This window comes from Cariama cristata, unplaced genomic scaffold, assembly GCF_000690535.1.
Source record: "Cariama cristata isolate BGI_N322 unplaced genomic scaffold, ASM69053v1 scaffold4281, whole genome shotgun sequence".
NCBI classification, from domain to species: Eukaryota; Metazoa; Chordata; class Aves; order Cariamiformes; family Cariamidae; genus Cariama; species Cariama cristata.
This window is the reverse complement of record NW_009598519.1, coordinates 1-21,396: the sequence shown is the minus strand read 5'-3', so window position 1 is coordinate 21,396 and position 21,396 is coordinate 1. Positions and strand designations below refer to the sequence as shown.

The following is a 21,396-nucleotide window of genomic DNA, read 5'->3' as shown; positions in this document are numbered from 1 at the left end:
TTTACAGGAGACATGAAATAATTACCTCAGTTAAATGTTAAAAACTCAAGGCCTTCTAAATAGTCTGATTTGTTGCATTGCCCTAAATATTATGCGAAATGTTCAACAATATAGCTTCACAGTCAAGAAAAAAATGTTTTCTTTATTTCAGTTACGAGACAGAAGATAAACAGCAGAGAAGAGACAAGATTACATGACCAATGGTATAAAAAACTCTGGTATTTGTCACTTTCAGGCATTTTCATAACTCTGAAAATAACATGGTTCAACTGTTTATTTGAAAGGAAAAAAACCCTCCCTTTAGGAATTCAACTTTCTAAAAATTAAGTATGCTTTTAAGTGAAGAATAATTCATTTTAACTAGAATAGCTACGTTATGATGAGCTGGACCCCAAGGAGAAAAAAGCAATCTCACATCCCATCACAGACAGCTGAAGGCAGTCACACAACAAAAGACCTCTTCAAAACAGTATTTTTAATGAAGTGCATACAAATCAAGTTTCTCAAGTATTTTAACAAGTTGCTAATAAATAAAATAGCTGATAGTTTCTAGCCATGGGGTTATAAAGAACTTAATTCTCCTCACCTTCCTGGAAGGCACCAGGTTCCTGGCATAGGTCTATACGTTGTGTGACTCCTTGAGGAGAGAACATAGCACAGACAGACCTGATCTCAGTGAAGTATAAAACCACTTTGTGCATGTCATGGAAGCAGCACACTAAAGGCAATGAAACCAACTATCAATGACTCAAGCCACAGGTCAGGATACACAACAGACTTTGAGCGAGGAATGTCATACCCAACCCAAATACACTTTAGCACTGAAGAGAACAGACACCACATCCTTCAAAACAAATACTGAAAATTAAATCTAAACAATTTCAGGGCTGCTTTTTTACATCACCAGCTTTCATCAGAGCCTTAATAGCTCTGGCCCTCATCTCAAGTTCCAGAAGCTCCAGCTGCTGTGCTGATGGCTGAACATCTTCTGATGGAGGAACGGCTAAGGTTGCTGCTTTGGGCTCCTTTGGGCTAGACTCTGCCAACCCCAGTATCTCATTCACGCTTTTCTCAATGTCCTTCTGAAGGTCATCTATCTGTCCGGTTCCACTTCTGACAGTGTTGTCTTGCACATCTGGGCCATCTTCCTCATTGCATGGACCTTCTATGTCACTATCGTATGCATCCGCATTTATGCTGAGGACATCGCTATCTTCTCCCTTGCCTGTATCACAAATGTAACAATCACATAGTTGCCTAACAGAACTGTTCTTCTTTCAACTTACAAAATCACATCTGCTTAAAATGTTTCTCTGCAGATTCAGAGAGTGGCAAAAACACCTATGAATTTAAGACAACTAATTCCTCTTCTTTTTCTCCTCTAACTTTTAAGTCTGATCTAATTTAGACAAGTGTTAATGTATTTTTATGCCAATTTAGAAGAACATGCAGTATAGCAAAGCAGCAGTACCAGGAAAATTTACTCCATCCCATGGAGTTACATGTTCTATTTTCCTAATTAAAATGTCATAAGGTTTTTATCACAAGGAAGCCTCTGCAGTGCAAAACTGATTATTGTTTATTATCTTTAAAGTAAACTTAGTTTCCAAAATACAATTTTAAAAATAACACTTTCAAACTATTTTATGCATTTTAAAAGGAGTGGGATACTATAGTCAGGCACAGGACTAAAAATTAATAGAAATTCCACTTATAGTGCAACTATTCAGAATCTATCACAAGTATTTCAGATGTATTTAACTCAGTAAAAACATGGAGAAAGTTATGGCATTGGCTTTTAATGCTGGCTAAAAGTTGGACTTTATTAAAAAAAAATAATTAGAAGAGGCAGTGCAATAAAATAAAAGCAAAACTCTAACAGAACCTGAGTAACTGTTCTCACAATTTCGCTACAGAGAGACTATTGCTTTTGGCATGTTGGCCTCAGAAATTATCAGTCCTTGATGAACCTTTGTATCTGTGGAAATTTACAGTAGGATTGGTTCCTGTGTAAAATGAACAATTTACAGTCAAATGATGATAAAGTTACTGATTCTAAAGGCTTTATAATTGCTTTTGGTTAGTACCATTATCCAAAGGTATGGCTGTGTTCCCTGTTAATTAATAACGAGGCTTTAGAGCTAAAGATTTGTGGGTTTGAAATATATATAATTTCTTTACCATGAAGATTCAAAGAAAGTTTACATTCCCATGTAAGCTACTTTAGTCTATAACAATCCTCTAGATATAAAAATATTCTTTACTTAATATATATCCAGACAGTATTGCCAACTTGTAATTTTTTAATTTTCTTTAATTTTCCTTTAAAAATATGGGAGAGCATGAAGACAAGGGAGGCAAACTCTTCTCAGTACTGCCCACTGACAGTACCAGTGGCAACTGGCAAAAATTAAAACACAGGAAATTTCATGTGAAGACATGTAAAAACTTTTACTGTGAGAATGTTCAGACACTGGAGCAGGTTTCCCAGAGTGGTTCTGGAGTCTCCATCCTTGCATGTATTCAAAACTCAACATGGTCCTGAGCAACCTGGTCTATCTGACTTGCTTGAGCAGAGGCATTAGGTTCAATGATCTAAAAACAGTCCTTCTAACATTAACAACTCTGTGACTCTCTGATTCTTAAAATCAGTATGTTAACATCTTGCTTTAAAACGTTCCCTTTCACTGAACTGTTGAATTTTTTTGGAATTGCTAGTTTTATTCATCCATACCTCTGGTTCCTGAATCTCAGATCTACAGGGCTCGAAGTACTGATTTGCAAAGATCCCTCATCAACAAGACAATCAATATACTGGAAACCCAAGTAAGTATTTCCTCTGTTAATTGCTCTTTTTGTAATATCAGGCAATCAGAATCTTACTGACATTCAAATAATAAAAAAACCCAAACATTCATAATGCAATCTAACACAGCATTGACCTATGATTTTAATACCTTTAACTAATTATCTCCGTATCACTGGCTTTTTTGCTCAAGATGCTCACATTTAATGTTTTACTGTTGGAAAATTTCTGGAAATATTGTTTTTAATAATCCTTCTCAACAAGAATGTACCTTTGATGTGAGTTTCAGATCCAACAGAAATAACTCTCTCTCCTTTCAGAAAAAAAAAAAAAAGTAAAGCATTTTTGAAACAGCACTTTTAGAAGTCTTTGTTTTACGCTATTAATGTTTCAGTGTCTTTTATTATACAGGAAATATTTTAAAATGCAATAAAAAGAATGTGAGACTTTGCTTGAAAACACAAGTGTGAAGTGTAAAAAAACTCCCCATCCACACAGTGATTTGTATATTCTTCTTGAATTTTTGTGCAACTCCCTTACACTAAGCGGAAGTTCTGTACAAAGATTAGCAGTAGAGTATGGATTAGAAAAATTAACTTTTTCCTTGTTCAAAATCAGTTTAATCAACAAACCTTAAAAGAGACAACTTTTACTTTTAAAGCAAAATCAAATAAGGCTTCAGAAAAATATTACTCTTTTGTTAAATGTTGAAAGGCGGAGCAAAATAAAGGGGCAGGGCAAAAGAAAGGGGGAGAATTTTTTTTTACTGGTCAAAAAAAAATAATCTTGATTTGGTTTTATAAATGCTAGTAACATTTTAAACTGTAACTCCCAGAGGTTTATTGATTCAGGATTGAAGATTTTTTTACTATATACTCCTAAAAAAATACTCAGATATTCACTCCTAATCATAGGCTATGATTGTAACAGCATTTAAGTCCTGATTTAGGAATACTGCATGTTACCCTGACTGAGAATGCACTCCTGATTTAGAATCTTACATAGTTATCAACCCAGTACCTCATAACACTGGTTCACTAGATTGCAAAAACTGGCCATCATACCGTTAAATACAGCATGTATGGGAACATACACAGCTAACATATGTGGCACCTCCAAAGTTCTCATCAAAGCTGACAAGAAAGCAAAATCAACTCAGGAAAATGTACAGTAAGTACAATATGTGAAAGATCAAAAGAAATGGGAATCAACAGGATTAAGAAATGGAAATTCTTCTATCTTGCTGCATGGTATCAGTTAGTATTTACCTAACAAGCTGCTCAACCAAGCAGCATTTCCATATATCGAAAAAAATGTGCATCAATGCATCATAGTTCAAAGCCTGAAAGTTAAGTCCTGAGCATACTCATCCTAACCCACTGCCGAAGAGAAACTGACTTTGTACTGGGTCTGGCTGGGATGAATTTTATTTTCTTCATAGCAGCCTGTATGGTGCTGTGTTTTGGATTTGTTTCTGAAACAGCATCGGTAACACACCAGTGTTTTGGGCTAGCACTGAAGAGGGCTTGCACAGCCTCAGGGCTTTCTCTCTCTGTCCCCATAGCAAGTAGGCTGGGGGTGGGCAAGAGGTTGGGAGGGATACACAGCCAGGACAGCTGAGCCCAATCAACCAAAAGTATATTCTCTACCATATGACATTGTGCTCAGCAATAAAAGCCCAAGGAAAGAAGGAGGAAAGAGGGATGTTCATGGTTATGGCATGTCTTCTCAAGTAACTGTTACACATGCTGAGGCTCTGCTTTCCAGCACATGGCTAAAAATCTGGCTGCCAATGGGAAGTAGTGAATAAACCCGTTATTTTGCTTTGTTTTGGTATACAGCTTTTGCTTCACTTATTAAACTGTCATTATCTTGACCACTAAGTTTTTCTGGCTTTTGCTCTTCTGATCATCTCACCCACCCTGCTGGGTGAGGAGTAATTGACTGCCTGGTGGGTGCCTGCTGCTGGCTGGAGTCAATCCACCACAGGATTCCTTTTGGTATCAGTCACATATTAGGCAGAAGCAAAATATTAACCGTCATTCATGTCTGTCCCACAGCTTAGTATGGACCAGGAAGCTGGATAAAGATACCTCGGGTTCCACTCAATCTGGAGCCTCCAAAACTGTATAATACAGAGTTCATAGAAGCTTATTGGCCTAAAGATGTTTAATTAGCTGATGGGCTTTATTACCCTCTTTTGTAGTTGCAGTTTTACCCAGTAATAAAGATCATGGTTGGCATTTCTCATTATCTTTTTCATTTTGATAACTTTTTCCTTCAGCTATAGTTGTGAAATTCATTTTAGCCCACTTAACTCCATTTTTAAATTTTATTTTATCCACTTTTGCTTATCCTCTCATTCTCTCTTTTTTCCCCATGGCATCACAGGCTGCAGCTCAGTAGAATGATTGCAGTTATGTTTTAAAAATTATATTGATATTCTCAAAAGCTCTTTAAAGCTAAGATCTTGAGTGAAGCCACTGTTATAGCCCAAAGCCATCATGATATTCTGGTTGATTAAGTCATAAAAGCCAACAATGAAGCAATCACCTGCAACAGTCATCAATTCCCTTTGATAACACAAAAGTGGAAGAGATCTGCAGGAAATCTGTCAGGTTTAAGGTCACTCTATATAGTACAACAAGCAACATTTAAAGCATTTATTACAAAGCCGCAGCAACCTAGTCCTGAAAGTTTTGACGCTTTTATGACTCTTTCCTTCTCTGTTTAGTTTCCCACAATAATTACTTCAGAAAAAAACATTTCACAAAGTTATTCCAAGAGACAACTTTTAGATAACGTTCTGATTTGCGAAATGGGAGTTGGAAGAAGCAAATAATGTTAGATCTTTGCAGAAGAGAAATATAGCTTATAAAAATTTGCAGCATTCTTTGAGTGGAAAAGTTATTTCTAATGTTACTGTATACAGCTAGCCCAAATGAAAATAAACAGACTGAGACAGAAACACCTACAATTCTAGTGCTTCATGCACAAAATAATACTGGCAGTTGTTATATGGTGTTGATTTAATGACTGGAATAAAACAAATACTGTTGCAGGTTAAGAAAACCGTTTCCTTAAGCAGCAGGTACTCAAATGTGTACCACTAACTTACCTGATTTTGCATTTTCTATTCTGCCAATCACTATAGCACCTGAATGTCTTATCCACTACATTTTTGCATTTAAAAAGAAACAATATACAAGACAAAACGTTCGTCCTCAAAAATTCAGAGTTGAGGGTGTACTTCCACTGGCACAGACTTCAAGTAAAATATGGCAGTTATCAGGAGTGGTAGGTGTTAAGCACCATTCCGTTGGACCTCAGCTCTGCACAGTCAAACAAAGCAAGGTATCATATATCAAAAAAGAACAAAATGATTAAATTACAAGCAGTCCTTTGGCAAGCAATAATTATGCTGGATTTTTATGAATGTTAGAACAGAGTACTGTAGACTTTTATGATCATCTCAACAGAAAGTAAAACTGACTCTCGAAGAATTCAGCAAATGGTAATAGCAGTATTAGCAATCATCTATATACCAAGAAATTAAAATGACTGAAGTTCCTCTTCAGCTGAAAAACTAGATATGAAGAGCCAAATGAGCCTTGCAAGAGGCTGTAACAAGTCATGTTCGAGAAGCTAAACTAGCAAACTTTGAAGAGCTGCAATTTCCTTCTAGCCACAAAAAATCTCTCCAACCTCACAAAATTAAGAAGTCAAAGTTCCTACAATGTCTTCTTCAATGTTCCCCTCTCTTTCTCTGGAATTGGGCCTAAGGGAGAGGTTGTAACCCTACCCCAGCTGATTTCTAACAGGATGCTTCTCTGTGATTGCAGCTACTGCTCAAAGGAACGCTATCAGTTATCTGGAATTAGTTATTGCCCAACATCAAGAAAACAAAAATTCACCTTTCTCTACTACATACCTTGTTTTGAATCCTGACTTTCCAGCTTCTTTTCTTCTCTGAGAGAAGAAGTAGAGTCTATACTGTTGTCCTGTCTGGAAAACAAATAAGAATACATTTCAATCTGCATATTTTACAATTTAAGAGAACTTTTCTAAGAAACATTTACTTTAGCTAAAGAAATTACGCAGTGGTAGGCCAATAGGCCAGCTACAGTAAGAATAAAGGTAAAAGGAATGTACAGCATGCTAATCTAAGCACTTGAGAATGAGTTTTGGTTTTTTTTTTGCTTTGCCTAGCAATACATAAGGATAAAGTAATTATTTCCACTACATGCTAGCCTTTCAGAACAACAATCCTCACTGGTAGCCCCACCCTAATATTAGGAACTTTTCTCTAAAAGTCTGAATAAATTGTCATACATTTAAATGATTTGAAAAAACGATCATTTCAGTTGCATTCAAATACTATTTACTGTTTTCTTTTGAAATTAATAAGATATTTTCATGAAGTTACCATCACCCCACCACCATCCACCTCTCCTACATCACAATCTCACAGTTTTCACAAAGGAAAACTTTAAAACAAAATGCAACTCTATTGTTAAATTGTATTCAGCATCTGCATTTCTCTATTTCTTCTATTTAAAGATTTCTATCCTTGACTTGTAAGGTTTCAACTGCTTTATACAAGCAATACGGAAGAGATACTTTTGTGAAATGTTCAAGTCCTTCACACATTTTGCACGTACTAGTTATACAAACTGTGAAAATAGTGTGAAATATACAGGAATAAGGCAGGCAGAAGGACCCAGAATAACAGGAAAAGTTCAATTGCCATGTTTAGTGAGCATTTTGACAGTAGAATTGCCAATTTCCTACCCTGAACGTTGGTGTGCCATCGGTTTCATACCTATTAATATGGTATTAATGCAACTATCCTGCCTGTGGGAGCTAAACAGCAGTACAAAATGAATAGCAGTATTCTGGTATCACAGATGTAAATATAATGACTTAAACAACTTGTTTTCCAGTAAAGGCCCGAAGGCATTTCCTAAAATTGAAATCAGATCTATTTTCCTCATGCTCTCAAAGATTTTTTTTTTCCAGATGTTCAGTGGCCATGTCAGTAGGGAGAACACTGTAATACTTCCAGCCACCTTGGTCTTAGAGACTGAGTTATTTTGATTGTTATTTCCTTTTTTTGTAGTAGCAAAAGTTACAAATCAATAGTTTCTCACCCTTTTTTATGCCCATTGTAACATAATGTGTATGGTAGCATGCAATAATTGATTAAGGAGAAGGCATAGCTGTTTTCATATGCACACAGCACCTGAAAAAAAGATTTTTAAGTACTCCACACCTTAAATAGGGTTTTGAGAAACATAGTGTCCAATGCCATCATAATAAACTGAGAATAGACTATTTACTGTGATGTATTTTTCAAAGAACTGAGTAGTATGTATCCTTTCAGTTTGCTTTCCTACTTGGTCAACTCAAGAAGTATTTCTCCCAGCCTTTTAATTTCTGTTTGACTTTCCATTCCTAGGCAGGGCTGAAAGAGAAGGAATTGATACAAACTAGATGTTCAAATAGCTATGCTGAGGGGAAAGTTCTGCATATATGGCCAACCCCTTCAGATAATTATTTAGACTTTGCCTCTTCACAAACTAAGAGAGTTTGCTCACTTTTTGTTCTGTTCTGGTCATCAGTCTTGTACTACAAAGGCCAGAGGTATTGCAAGACAGATTAAAGCCCTCACCTGTTAGATGTAAAATAACTCCAGGAATACAACAAATAAAATTAGGTCTGCTGTATGTGATGGTTTAGACATGTTAACCATAGCCTCAGTCTTCCTTCTGTCATGGGGGAAAGGGAACACCGGACAATATGACATTACCATGTTCAATTTGTTAAGTGGATCAAGCAGAGGATAGGCTATGAGCTAAAGTTGTGCATTCATACACACACCCATACTGTCAGAGTTAACTAAGACCCAGCCAATTACCAATCCAGTGAACCTGCACAGCCTAGTTCAGGGGAAACACCCTCTCAGCACTTTCTCTGCCAGGCACCAGGCTGCAGCTTAGGACCAAAGCCTAGCTGGTCCTCTGCTTTGAGACAGTGCCAGATTTCTAGGTAGCAACATCTCCCCACCCACCTCCATTACTGGCTGGGGTTAGGCCAGATGCCAGCACAGACTACCAGCTAAATCTGTCCATGATGCTGTCACATGCTGCAGACCTTCCCAGAAATTTCAGGTTTTGCTTTCCTGTCACTTGCCAAGGCTTATCACACTCAGTTCTCCACTGTATTGTCCTATCCATTAGCTTATGTGTTTAATGGTGAGACACCATCAGCATAAAGGCCCAGTGATGAGAAGAGGAAAATGGCAAGCAGATGAACCCTAATAACTTCATCAGGGCAGAGGGATCACCCTGCCTGAGCTGCTCCTAGGGTTGTGAAAGGAGAGCAACTAGCCCATTTTCTGGGAATGAAACCTAGTAAGAGCAGTCAGCTAGAGAAATGCCCTTATAGGCTAAGGGGTGTTACTGTCTACAGGAGCAAGGGGGTCTGTATAGGATGCTGGGGAAGAACATTTCAGGACTGCATAAAATGTACTGGCGGATGTTTTTAAGAGGAGTATAGGAACATGTAAGGTAGCATGGGATGTTTAGAGGAAGAACCAAAGGTGGGAAAAGGGACAGACAGAGGCAGATTGAGAAAGAACAAGCATGGGGGAAAAAAAAAGGGGAAAAAAAGAAGCTAAAGGGTTAGCAGAGCATAAACAAGTTGCTGGTCAGTACACTTGTCTGGTCAAGCCCTGGATTTGATCACCAGTCTGTACTCCCTTCTTGTTGAACTCTATTGCTATACTAATTTTCCATATGAGAGAACACTAATCTCACTCTATGTACACATGTATGTATGCGTCTAAGCGCCAGCAACTGCAAAGGGAACCATAGGTCATAGGTGCTTACAGGACTGTGCTGCCAGAAACTAGATAGAATGAAAAAAGTGCACACTTCCTCTGGGAATTCAATGTTACGCATCAGTGTGTATGCAGATGCTCGTAATTCACCAGCAAACCTCAGGCTAGTCTAGCCAGCAAGCAAGGTGAGAGGTCTGTGAGTCAGGTACCAAACAGACTGTAAGATCAGAGGCCAAATTCCTGAAAGAGACATGGGTCTACAAGCATGGAAATTGAGGGATCATAGCTCCTCTAGATACCCATGAGATCAACAGTCAGTGTCAGCTACTGAGGATGATCATAGGTCCGCATCAGCTATCAGAGAGGCCTGTGTGCGCAAGGAGGTCTGAGCAGCAACGAGGAGTGGGGATGCAAACCTTATGCACTTGTATGTCCAAGTGTCAGTAACTGGAGAGAGCAGTGGATCTGGGACCAGCTACTGGTCAACAGATCTGGAAAGATTTTTTTTTTCTTTTTTTAAAGCAATTCCTAACAATTTGTTATACTTAGCCACTCAACTCTTGACCAAAATAAGGTTGTGATATACTCTGCTCATCACTAAGAGCAAAACCTGCTTAGGCTGCCGCTACTCCATCCTCCCTCATACACACACTTCATCACTTTGAACTGAGTAGTCATCTCTGCACTGGGCAGCAATGCATCACTTGGGAAAGCCTGATCTTGCACAGATAGTATCCAGGCAAGAAAATTCACATCTCTGGTATCACCCTGAGCTCAAACACCAAACTTCACTGAGGAATTATAATCACCCCTTGACAGAAAACTCAAGAGTGACCTCTATGATTCAAATATTGGCTGTGAAATTACCTACAATCATTTTAACAGCTACATAAAAAGAAATTATCAACTTAAGGAAATAAAAATAAATAAAAATCACACATCAAAACTTGTTGTAGTTTCCTCCTGTTGCCTTGGCACTATCACTGATTACAGTAAAACCACGTTCCTTTAAAGACTGCCTACTGTCAGTAAAAGAATTTTTAGAACCCAAAACTACTTTTACAGCACATTTTACTCTTTCAGAATTGATTGGATTGGACTGTATTGCTGGTGAATCTTCACCACTTCATTTAATAGGCGGGCATTTTGCACCATCTTGTGGCCAAGCAGAAGCGTTTCAGTTCACAGTTCAGTTTTGTTTTGCTCTCAACTTGTTAACCTTGTTTAATTTGTAAGAAATACTTTTTTCCTAATTATCTATACTGCGGTATAGATTTAAGAAAGGGTAGCACAACATCAAGTTTCCAAACAACAGGAGTAGAATATGTGCTAATCGAAAATTAAGGCACAGTATACAAATTTAATATCCTCTTCTTTTATGCCATGCTAGTAACTGACCATAGTAATTTGGAGCTCCCTCTTTTTATCAGTCTTTAATGATACCTCGCCCTTAAGACGATAGTTAAGTTCAAAGTCACTCTTCCAAGAGATAAACACAGCATTATTTTTTTCTTAATAGAACAACATTTGCACAGTATGTTCTTCTCAGCAGAAAGAAGCTAACAATTACAGTTTGTTGGTGACAAATGCTGTAAGTTTAAATTTGCCTTATGCTAGCTTTTCATGTTGGCATGCTCCATGCTACTGCAATGCTTAGCTGGGCTCACACATGTGCATTCTGTGCAGAACCACTTACTTTCATGAATCTGTATAGCTGTTGAAGAAATCTGGGTTTGAGGGTGATTTGGTACCACAACTCCAGCAGATTATGCAGAGTGAGGTAGGACAACAGCACAGGTTAGGAAAAGGGGTACTGGTCAGAGGAGTAGATGGCTAAGGATTAAGACAATAGCACTGCAATACTGGTAACCAGGATTCCAAGCTTCAGTAGTAACTGGAGTTGGAGACCAGCAGCAAAAGTTGTGTTACAGAAAACAGTATCTTAATGTACAGGACTAGAAGACAGTCTGACTGTCACCAAAATCGGGAATAAAACTTCTTAACACCAATGTAGTATTAAGAAGCAGGCACTCCTTTATTGCAGCACTGGATGCACAGGGGATCGCTCCACCTAATGTGCATACCCAGCTGTTACCATGAACAGGTACAATTGATTACATATTCATTGTAATTCCTGAAGTCAAGATGTATATTCATCACTTTTCCCCGAAACCATTTACATACAATTACATCATATGATTACATGATCACTTCTACTACTATGCATGCTCAGAGGAAGGGTCTTCACCTGGACAAGGGTCTTCTTGACCTGTGGGTGTGAATTTTTAGTATTATAATGAAGGTAGGTTACTTCAGGACACCTTAAAACTAATTTCATTGCCCAGTTACTCAATCGAATGACCACTTCGCCAGGTTGTCACAGAATTCATCCATGCTCACTAGCCCAAAACAATCAGTTCCAGGTGTTTTCAACTTTCAGGACTTTACATACCCTTATTCCCTTCACAAGTCCCTCATTATCAATCAAAGTAATCTCAAACAAAATTCAAACCAAGGTATAATCAAAATCTTATAATTATTGACTACCAATTTTCTTATACAAGTAGCATGTTGGTCTGATGATTGTTACATAAGTACTTTCATCTAAAATGCATACTATGTTTGCTCTTAAATTTAACCTTTACATTGATTGGTTTTACTCATTACATGATCTTATTAATATTCTGATCTAACCATAGTCATTGGTCAAAGCTACTTAGCTCTACTGATTGGAATTCTTGATGTTCAGACCAAGCTAGGAAGGGGAAAGGGCATTGCCAAGCAGCATAATTGGTGTTCATTGTGCTTAACTAGAATCCATGACGGTTTCTATAGTTTCTTAAAAAAATCCAGTAACAACCTGATGAGGTACCTATGTTTATTTATTTCAAAACATTAAACTCTATAGATACTAAAACATTGCACATTTTCCTATAGTTACCTATTTCAAACTTAATACTTCTATGGTTACAATTCTATGATTACACACAGTTCCTACAGAGATTTTAACACAGCACACCTTTACTTACTTCATTTAGAATCAAACTGAATTTTTTTATATCAAATCTCATTTGATTTCAGATAATTGTTACATGACAATATGAGATACAGTCATACTGATACTTTCTTTACAGGGATTTTAACTGTTGTTAAGGAACATTCACCTAAATCTCTGGAGTGAGGTTTGAGATCAGTACCTCTGCTATTCTTGACATAAAGATGATATACCTTCCCTAAATTAAAATTTACCTTTGCAGTTCAAAATCTTAAAAATATTTCTAAAAGTCCCAAGTCTTTGTAAGCTTCCTGCAAATTTCTGTTCCAAGGGTAGTTTTCCATGACAAATAAGAACTAAAATAACTAGCAGCAAGCAATTTAAAACAAAAAAAAAAAAAAAAAAAAAGTAGTGCTCCTCAGGAAAGGTATCCCAAATGACAGATGCTAATCAAATAGTTTAATGAGCTATGAAAGGTCCATCAGTCTGATTACAGGTGGAGGTTGAGGACACCCCGAGAACAGAAGACAGTGAACAGATGTCAAATGCTGATGTATCTGTTCAGTGACTCACGTAGCCCATTCTTTCAGTGATTCCAAATGCTAGAGATAATCAGATTGTCCTAGAATGGTAAATATCAGATGGCAATTGCATGCTTGTGAACAGCCCAGCACCCAGGAGCAAAACATGTTAAAACAAGGCAAGTCTTTAATCTGCTAACCTTTCTATAAACAAACAAGCAAAAACTGCACTCCCAACTGCAAAGCAGTAAGAAGCCTATAAACTCTTGAAAGAGCAAATGTTAAACTGTAAATTTCCACAGTGAAAAAAATAAGCACATTAGATTTTCAAAGCAAAAGACCGTTTACTCACATTATACACATGAACATATGATCACTATAATGATATTAGCATGCTTTTTCTTTTAGTATATGTTTTATTACTACAGCAAATAATTTACTTTCAGTCCTTCTGGTGGAGGGTACTTAAAGAGCAAATTCAGGGGACAGGAAAGAAATGGCTCAAGAACATGCTAATACCCTTTGAATGAGAAGGGAAGAATGCCTACTTTGCTTTGCAGGACATTTGTTACATCGTCAACATTGTTGACAATTGCTAACTCCTTTCAATTAAATGTCTGTCATTTATTTGGAAGCCTGGTATACTGCTATTCTCTTGGTTTAACAGTATTCCATTGCAGACAGTAACACAGAATCAATAACAAAAATCTGAGAACTGCATAGTCAAAAATCTACACAGAGCTCACAATTAATGAAGCGTATCTATTGTAACAGCAATTTCCAGTTATTGGCAAACATAGGCCCCGCTTCTTCAGTTCTGCATGTTTCTTCCAGAATTTCTAGTGTTGAACTCAGAAGCAGGTGGTGACAACATAACACAGCAAGTGTTTTACATGCTAACAGAAGCATGTGAAGCTTTTACAGAGCTGAAATTTAGGAAAAGCCTCAGGACTTCTGGTTCTGATGGCAGAATAAGGATATGTGCATCAGAAAAAGGAACACTCAGTTTACAATTACTGATGCAATACCATCCCAAAGCTTCAGACAAAGATACAAATTTTGCAATCTTCCCTGTACCTAGAGAAACTTGTCCAAATCCCTGCTACTTTTGTAGGGTACAGACAGGAAGCAGATCTTTGGAGACAGATACGTATTTGCCTATTTTGGGAAAAAAAAAAAGACACAGTACAAACAATATCCTTCTAAGAAAGCCTGTGCATTTTGATACACTTGTAATTTCTTCAGATGTATTGATTTAAAGTTTCTGGATTTCTATTGATACATGGATACTGCTGAAGGTTCAAGTTCGTAAATTTTTTTTTTTTAAAGAACAAAGACGAAAGAAACAAACTGGTTTCCAATCAATTAACAAATTTTTGACTAGAATAGGACCTGTTATTCATATTTTCCTTTCCCACTTTTACATGTCCATGAAAACAAATAAAACAAGTCAGATTTAAAACAAAAAAGCTTTAATGTTGCATCATTAATAGAAGGCAGAAAAAAGTAGTAATTTACAAGAAATCCACAAGTAATGAAGACAAACTAGGAAGAACCAATAGTGAGAATAGAACCAAAGGAACTGCCTTTTTCATTCTGAAAAGTCTTTTCTCTTCCCAGGGCAAACAAATTCTCCCATTTAAACTCAGATGTTGTTATCAATGGGGTTTTCATTATTAGTCTACTGTTGCATCTTTAGCCTCCCTGCCTACTGACTGACTGCTGTTCTGGCTGAAACAGTTTTCTGAAGTTTTGCAAACTTGTATTTATATTTACTTGCACACACGTTGCAAAAAAGGTAACCTAAATGCCCCGAGATTAGACCTATTTAGAAAAAAGGGCTTGTGACATTTTGCAGTTGCAAAAGCATAATATTGCTCTACTTACCAAGCACTGGGCTTAATGACTAATATAAAACTTTAACTTTCCTCATTTCACCTATTTCTTCCTATCCCTTTATTTCTCTATCATCCAAACAGCTTTCCCTTTTCATTTTTTGTTAAAGCTAGCACACAGCTGAACCTATGAGCCAAGGTTCTGAGACAGTATCCATGGGTGTAGTATGCTATTTTTTAACCCACTGCACTAAAAGGAGAAGAAAAGCCACAATTCCTGCACCAACATATCTTGCCTGGTCAGTTTGGAGGGGTCTGAAATATTAAAGTATCAGGATTGAGACAGAGATACAAGAACCAGGGGCACCTCAACCATTCCATTTGTCAAAGGAGGCAATCTGCTCTATAAGTTTGACCAACATTTCTCAGTTTATTTTTTTTAAACACACTTTCTTCTTAATTTTGCTGTTAGTTACTGCTAACATCTTTCTCATGGGTGACATAAGGTGACATAGCTTTGTCAGTTTTCAGTAACTGCAGCAATGGTTAAAAGAACTGGGTCAGTTTTAATCCTACTGTACTTCAACACAACACTGTACCTGAGAAAATGTAGACAACAGCAACTTACTTTGGTTTACACACTGCTTATGCCTGGAATATTATCTGTACAGTGTAAAAACAGTAGACTTCCAAACTGCAATTTAGAACCTATAGAAGTTGCTTTCCTGAAACTTTCCTATTTGCCATGGACAAATAGGTTGTTAAGTGTCTTCAGATACCAAGTAGTTAAAAATGGTAAATCCTGCTTGCTTTCCTCATGTTTTTGTTTTATTCATTAATTGACAATAACAATTTCCCCTTTTTAGGTTTTTGCCAGCTTAAACCACCACTTTATTTGCATATAAGCAAGGCTTTACTCAGTCTACTGTAGCTGAGGGTTATAAATACACATCTCAACAGTAGCTTTGAAATACCTTGCAGCCACGGGACTACTTTTCTGAAATCTAGGAGCACTAATCCTGCCACACGTCTGAACATTTCATTTATTTTGCCATAATAAAGAACTTGTGAATTAGGCCTTAAAAAAAATTATATAATTTCTCCAGAAATCAAAATACTGTGGCATTTTTCATGGTCTCCTTAGCCAACAAGTTCATTTTCTCATTCTATTTACAAGTTCACTATCAAAACATCAGTCACTTAATAGAGACTCCTTTACATAAAGAAACCTGATATTAGTGCATTTTGTAGGTTTTTTTTTTTTTTTGCCTTTTTAAATAGCAGAGGGTAATGCCTAAAAGAAGAAAATTAGTCCACATAAATGGGTGTACTGACACATTCACATGTCACGTAGGCAACAAATAGCAAAGCGGGGGATACAGTCACAAATTGGCTCTAATTGGAAGCCTAGAAGAAATAGCATCAGAGGGTATTAAAACTGTATCACATGAGAAAAATTGCAACATCACTTAACTTAGTATCACTCCACTTTATAGAATATTTGTATGATGTATGATAGGCAATCAAAGAAAATCATTTAGTAACTTCATAACTTGATCTGAATCAAAGACAGGACCAAAAACTAGGTCTCTTAAATCAGAAATACTGACCAGAAAATGAAATTTGGATTACTACCACTACCTTTCCCATCCATTTGTCCCTATTTAGTAGGTCTAGATGAACTAACCAAACCAGCAACTAAGAGGTACTTTAATCTATCCAACACTGGTCTATTGTCTTGTATTGTCTCAGAGGTTTATTAAGTTTGTGCACCTAATCTGTGGATGAGCTGTAATCAGGTCAGCAGAAACAGAAAAGCTTTTTATTTTGTCTTCTACAAGCAAGTTAGATTCACAAAATTTGATACACTGTGGGTGATAACTAGTAACTTTCTTTTCCCCTTCACTACTTCCATAGAAACTATCAGAAAGAGTTCTCCTGTTCAATGAAGAAGTGACCTAGTAACATACCACGCAAGACTTGTCCTTAAAAAACAGTCAAGTATTTTAAGAAAAGGTTGACAAGAGTTGGCCTTTACAAAGCTGACAGATGCCCACCTAAGAATAAGAAACCAGAAGCCTCTGTTCTTGAAATTCTAGACATTCTAGAACATTCCTAACAGAGAACACAGGAACAGGTGAGTATCAGTGCTGTTTCAACTGAGGCAGGAATGAAGGACCGGAAAGAAGAGTGGAAGAGAAGGGATATATCTTAGCTGAATTGAAAATACACTTACACAATTCACTGACCTAAGTGGGAAAGGGTTACTCAACCTGTTTTAGCTCACTCCAAGAGGTTTAATCCAAATCATATTACTTCACTTCTGCTGCAGGCTAGAAGTATGCACATGTTCAACTACCACAACTCAACTGATGGGCAGTAACACCACTATGAAACCCAGTCAAGTGCTCAAGATACATTTAATGTTATAAAGTGACAAAGCCATGTTTACAAGTTTAGTGCTTGCTAGCAGTCACATCTCATTGTCATTCAACTAAAGTAATGACATAATTAAGGATATAGCATTTGGCTCTTTCAATGTTACATTTGATCATTTCTCATGAAAAATTCTTATATTGTTCAGTATTCTTAAATTGTTTTTAAGCGTTTTGTTTTTTACTCACTGACTGACTGATTCATCTCCAGTCTTGTCTCCTCCATCTCTCTCCTCGTCAGTATCAGAATCAGCTCCAATCTTGCCTGAATATACACAGTTTCAAACATGAAAATTTAGGCAGGTAATATGCTATATAATGCTATATAATTAGGCTTACTCTTAATGATTAACTCTAGTGTAATCAGCAGAAGAGTTTTTTTTTCCTCAGTTAAAGCAGATGTTCTAAAATTAGACTTAGTCAAAACCAAAAACCTTATTTGTGAGTTTTCTGCTAGCTGCATGGTTGGCATTTTTCAGTTATACTGCACTACGAAAAAAACAGAATAGCTACTGCTAGTACTACACTATAGGCACTAAAAATAAAGCACAGGAGACAGAATTAATAGAAGATATTCGGCAGCATTCAAGATTCGAAGAGTTCCATTTCACTGAGAAGACAGTAATACATTTACAAATAAATTCCACAGCCCTTAAATATCAAGTGCAAGTTCAGTAAGATACTGAAAAGCTGGAATGCCATATCCTTAACCAAAGTATATGAACTGTATGTCTCAGAGAAGCAGAGGGATCCCCCAACAATCCTTTAACTACACTGAAAACTCCAGTGCAATTGCTAATAGAATTGAACTGGTATTGCAGCATGTCAGATTTCCCCTGCATACAACCAGGAGGCAACTTAATGTCAGTTTACCTAAAATAATGAATTTCAAACAATATTTCTACACTCCTAGCTTTGTTTTTTCCATCAAGTCAAAAGCTTTGTTCTTAAAGCTTTGTTCTTTGTTTGGGTACTACGGAAAAGAAGCTTACACTACTGTTTTCTGAATGTGTCCTTAACAGCTTCTAAATCTATGGATGACGTCATCCAAGCTTAAAAGATCAAAACCAGAAAATATATATACAAACATAATACATATACTATTAGTATGTGTATATATGTAATACTAATATAAATATGTATCCTAATACATATATACACATACACTAATACATACTTATTAGTGTGTGTATATATATAAGTAGCTAGAAACAGAGTGAAAATCCAGTTTAGAGGCAGACTGTTCTCTGGTGTAGAGTGGTGCCTAAAAGTTTCATTCATACCTTCAAGTATCTTCAAGAGTTTTTTTTCAGATAACAGCTCCAACTGCTCCAAGCAAAGCCTTTTGATTTCATCCATGGAACAGTTCTAAGAAGACAGATAAGACAGACCACGAGCTACTAAAAATTTCTGAGAACAGAGTAATTATGAACAGTAAGTAGCACTCCAACTTTACTGAATGAAGTCTCAACTCAGATTGCAAGTCCCTTCCCTACTCTGACCTGCATTGATGCAGCTGCTAACGAACACCAGGTAGGTGTTTCAGTTTTAACTACTAGAAACAGTGTGTGTGTCTGTGGTTTTCTTCTGAAAAAATTAAGCAACACACACTATCAGTTACTTGACCTATGGTTTGGAGTTTTCACTGCAGCTGCAACAATGAGCAGCAGAAATACTGGGCCATATGTGTGAAACATGGAACAGCAAACATCTGTAGCCCTGACTACTAATTCTCCAACACTTGGGAGCAGGTGGATTACATAATTAAGCCTGCAAAGACCAGAGCCAACCGTTGAACCCAAGTTCATGAACCGAAGCAAACACTGCTATTGACAACACACCAACAGTCCTGTATCACACCAAAGAAAACATAAGAAATATGTAAATTGCAATCTATTTTTTATGCTTGATACTTACCACATGCTGCCACACATTTTCTGGGTATTCCAGTTACCTTCACATCTTTCATACTACTTCGTGTCCTCTTGGTGAAATAAAGTGATAATTTCATACTTCCAAATGAACTATGATACCACATACAAGTACCAAAATGAGGAAGTGCTGAGCATATTGTAACATTCACAACCCTGCTGTAGGTTTGGTTCTATACCACCAGGCAACTGTCTTTCAAACTCAGTAATGCCTTTACCTCCAGCTTCTCCAGACCTCTCTTCCTCAACCAGAGATGAAAAATGGATGAAACTGTATGCAATTCACTATGCATTTAAAATGAAGAAGTCCTACCTCACTTATATTAATAATATGACTCATAAAGATAAAAATTAAATACAAACATCACAGAAATGGCAATTCACCCGTGGTTTCTTCTTCTGCACAGGCTGCTAGCCTAACATTTTTACCAAGTCCTGCAGTTCACAAGACTCAAAAAGCGTATGTTCTAAGCCAGTAAAATTCTACTACTAAAGTCCACAGGAGTTACAGCTTCAGAAGCTGTTTATCAACAAGGGGTTTTATTGCCTTATCTCAGATATTAATTTGATATCCCACAAAGAAATTCAGCTGAGATAAACAGAAATCAAACTTTTATTAACAAATCAGCATATTTGTTAGTGAACAACGCTACTGAATTTACTCCATGCAATCATGAAACTCCTTTTGCATTTAACTAACCAGTACAGACAGATGGTATAAAAATAAGCAGCCTGCAATTCAGCAATGGCTGAGGAGTGGAAAAAGGAGTAAACTGGAATAACTGTATCAAGTCTTTAAAAAGTCTCACTTTCAGAGACTTGTTACAATCTTTATTTAAGAAATATACAGGCAACTTTTAAGCTGGAAGTCCACTAGACTTCAGAGATAAAAGTGCTTTGTTACACAGGCATTCAAGTTTGTAAAAACTATACAAACGGTAAGTGTATTTCGGTACCTTTAAAATATCAGGCAGCATCTTCTGTAGTTTTTTCTCCCCTATGACACAGAAACACTGTTGAAGCATTTCTTTTTTGTCCGTGATGTAGAAACTGACAGGTTTGAGTGATACACTGAGATCTAATCCTCCTTCTTCTATATCACTGGGTTGTTCAGCTTCTTCCACTTTTTCTCCAGATGGTACATTGCATTTTGTTTCCTAAAATCAAGGAGGGCCAGTACAATTTTCACATTTTCTAGTAAACCAGAGAAGAAGGAAACTTAAAGCTTTGTTTGTGCTTGCAATAGTTTTCCCTTCATAATTGCACGGTACGTCTTAAGGTGGACCTCAGAGCTTCCAAATAGTGTTGTAGTTTAGAAGGTAACTGCATTACAGAAGCTACATTTTTGGTTACTGAAACCATTCTTCTGCTAGGGAAAATTTTTAAAGCTTCAAAAGGCAAAAAATACTTTAAAATATTATCTTCTGCTAGATACAGATTACCTAGCTGCTGCCTATACATGGAAGCATGCTTTAAGGCAGAAGAAATCCTTCTCTCTGATTTGCTGTGCAATTAAGTAACTAATCTCATAACTTAAAGCTACCCTGCTAAGAAATTTGTCATAAAACTCCCTGTGTGGCACAGTCTTCCGAGAATGAAAGCGGGCTTCGTATCAGAAAATATGTCTTCCATACACGAGCGGAAGAACTCTACAGTTAAAGAAAAAGGCTAGAAATACATTGTGACAGCCCCACAATTCACTCAGGAGTGCACGTCATGCAAATTTTTGTACTCGGGCACCAACACCTCCTAGAATAGACTCACAATCCTGCAAGCATGAGCACCACGACTGAGGTCACCTCTGAGTTTGTGCCCCAAATCTCTTACACGTGGGAAAACACAGACCGGTCTCCGCTGGACGTGTACGGGGAGCACTTCCCGTCCCGGCCGTAGGTGCCTTTGCTGCACGCCTGCCCGGGCTGTCCGTCCCAGTTTTCTCCCCTACGCAGCTGCACGCGAAGAAGTCCTGACTGAAAGTATACCCGGCCCTCTGCTTGTGCCATAGGACCGGACAGGAGCCAGCCGCAAGCAG

At 37.2% G+C, this 21,396-nt stretch overlaps 1 protein-coding gene across 1 annotated transcript; it reads right to left on the bottom strand.

Annotated features, from left to right (window-relative positions):
* Window positions 1-849: 849 nt before the first annotated feature.
* Window positions 850-20,517, bottom strand: CAAP1 (caspase activity and apoptosis inhibitor 1). The gene is made up of 5 exons (XM_009709316.1): window positions 20,321-20,517; window positions 18,717-18,801; window positions 17,623-17,698; window positions 6,738-6,811; window positions 850-1,225 (listed from the first exon to the last, which is right to left on the bottom strand). Exons 1-5 carry the CDS (start codon window positions 20,387-20,389, stop codon window positions 882-884), a joined length of 648 nt encoding a protein of 215 aa, XP_009707618.1. The 5' UTR covers window positions 20,390-20,517; the 3' UTR covers window positions 850-881.
* Window positions 20,518-21,396: the final 879 nt, after the last annotated feature.

What these genes read in the sequence shown, in the direction of transcription:
- CAAP1 (XM_009709316.1), bottom strand. Translation starts at nt 20,389, where the DNA reads ATGCTTCAACAGTGTTTCTGTGTCATAGGGGAGAAAAAACTACAGAAG. An exon ending in ACTCTTGAAGATACTTGAAG is followed by an intron (nt 17,699 to 18,716) that starts GTATGAATGAAA and finishes GTGTATATTCAG; the next exon opens with GCAAGATTGGAGCTGATTCT. An exon ending in AAGTCAGGATTCAAAACAAG is followed by an intron (nt 1,226 to 6,737) that starts GTATGTAGTAGA and finishes TTTGTGATACAG; the next exon opens with GCAAGGGAGAAGATAGCGAT.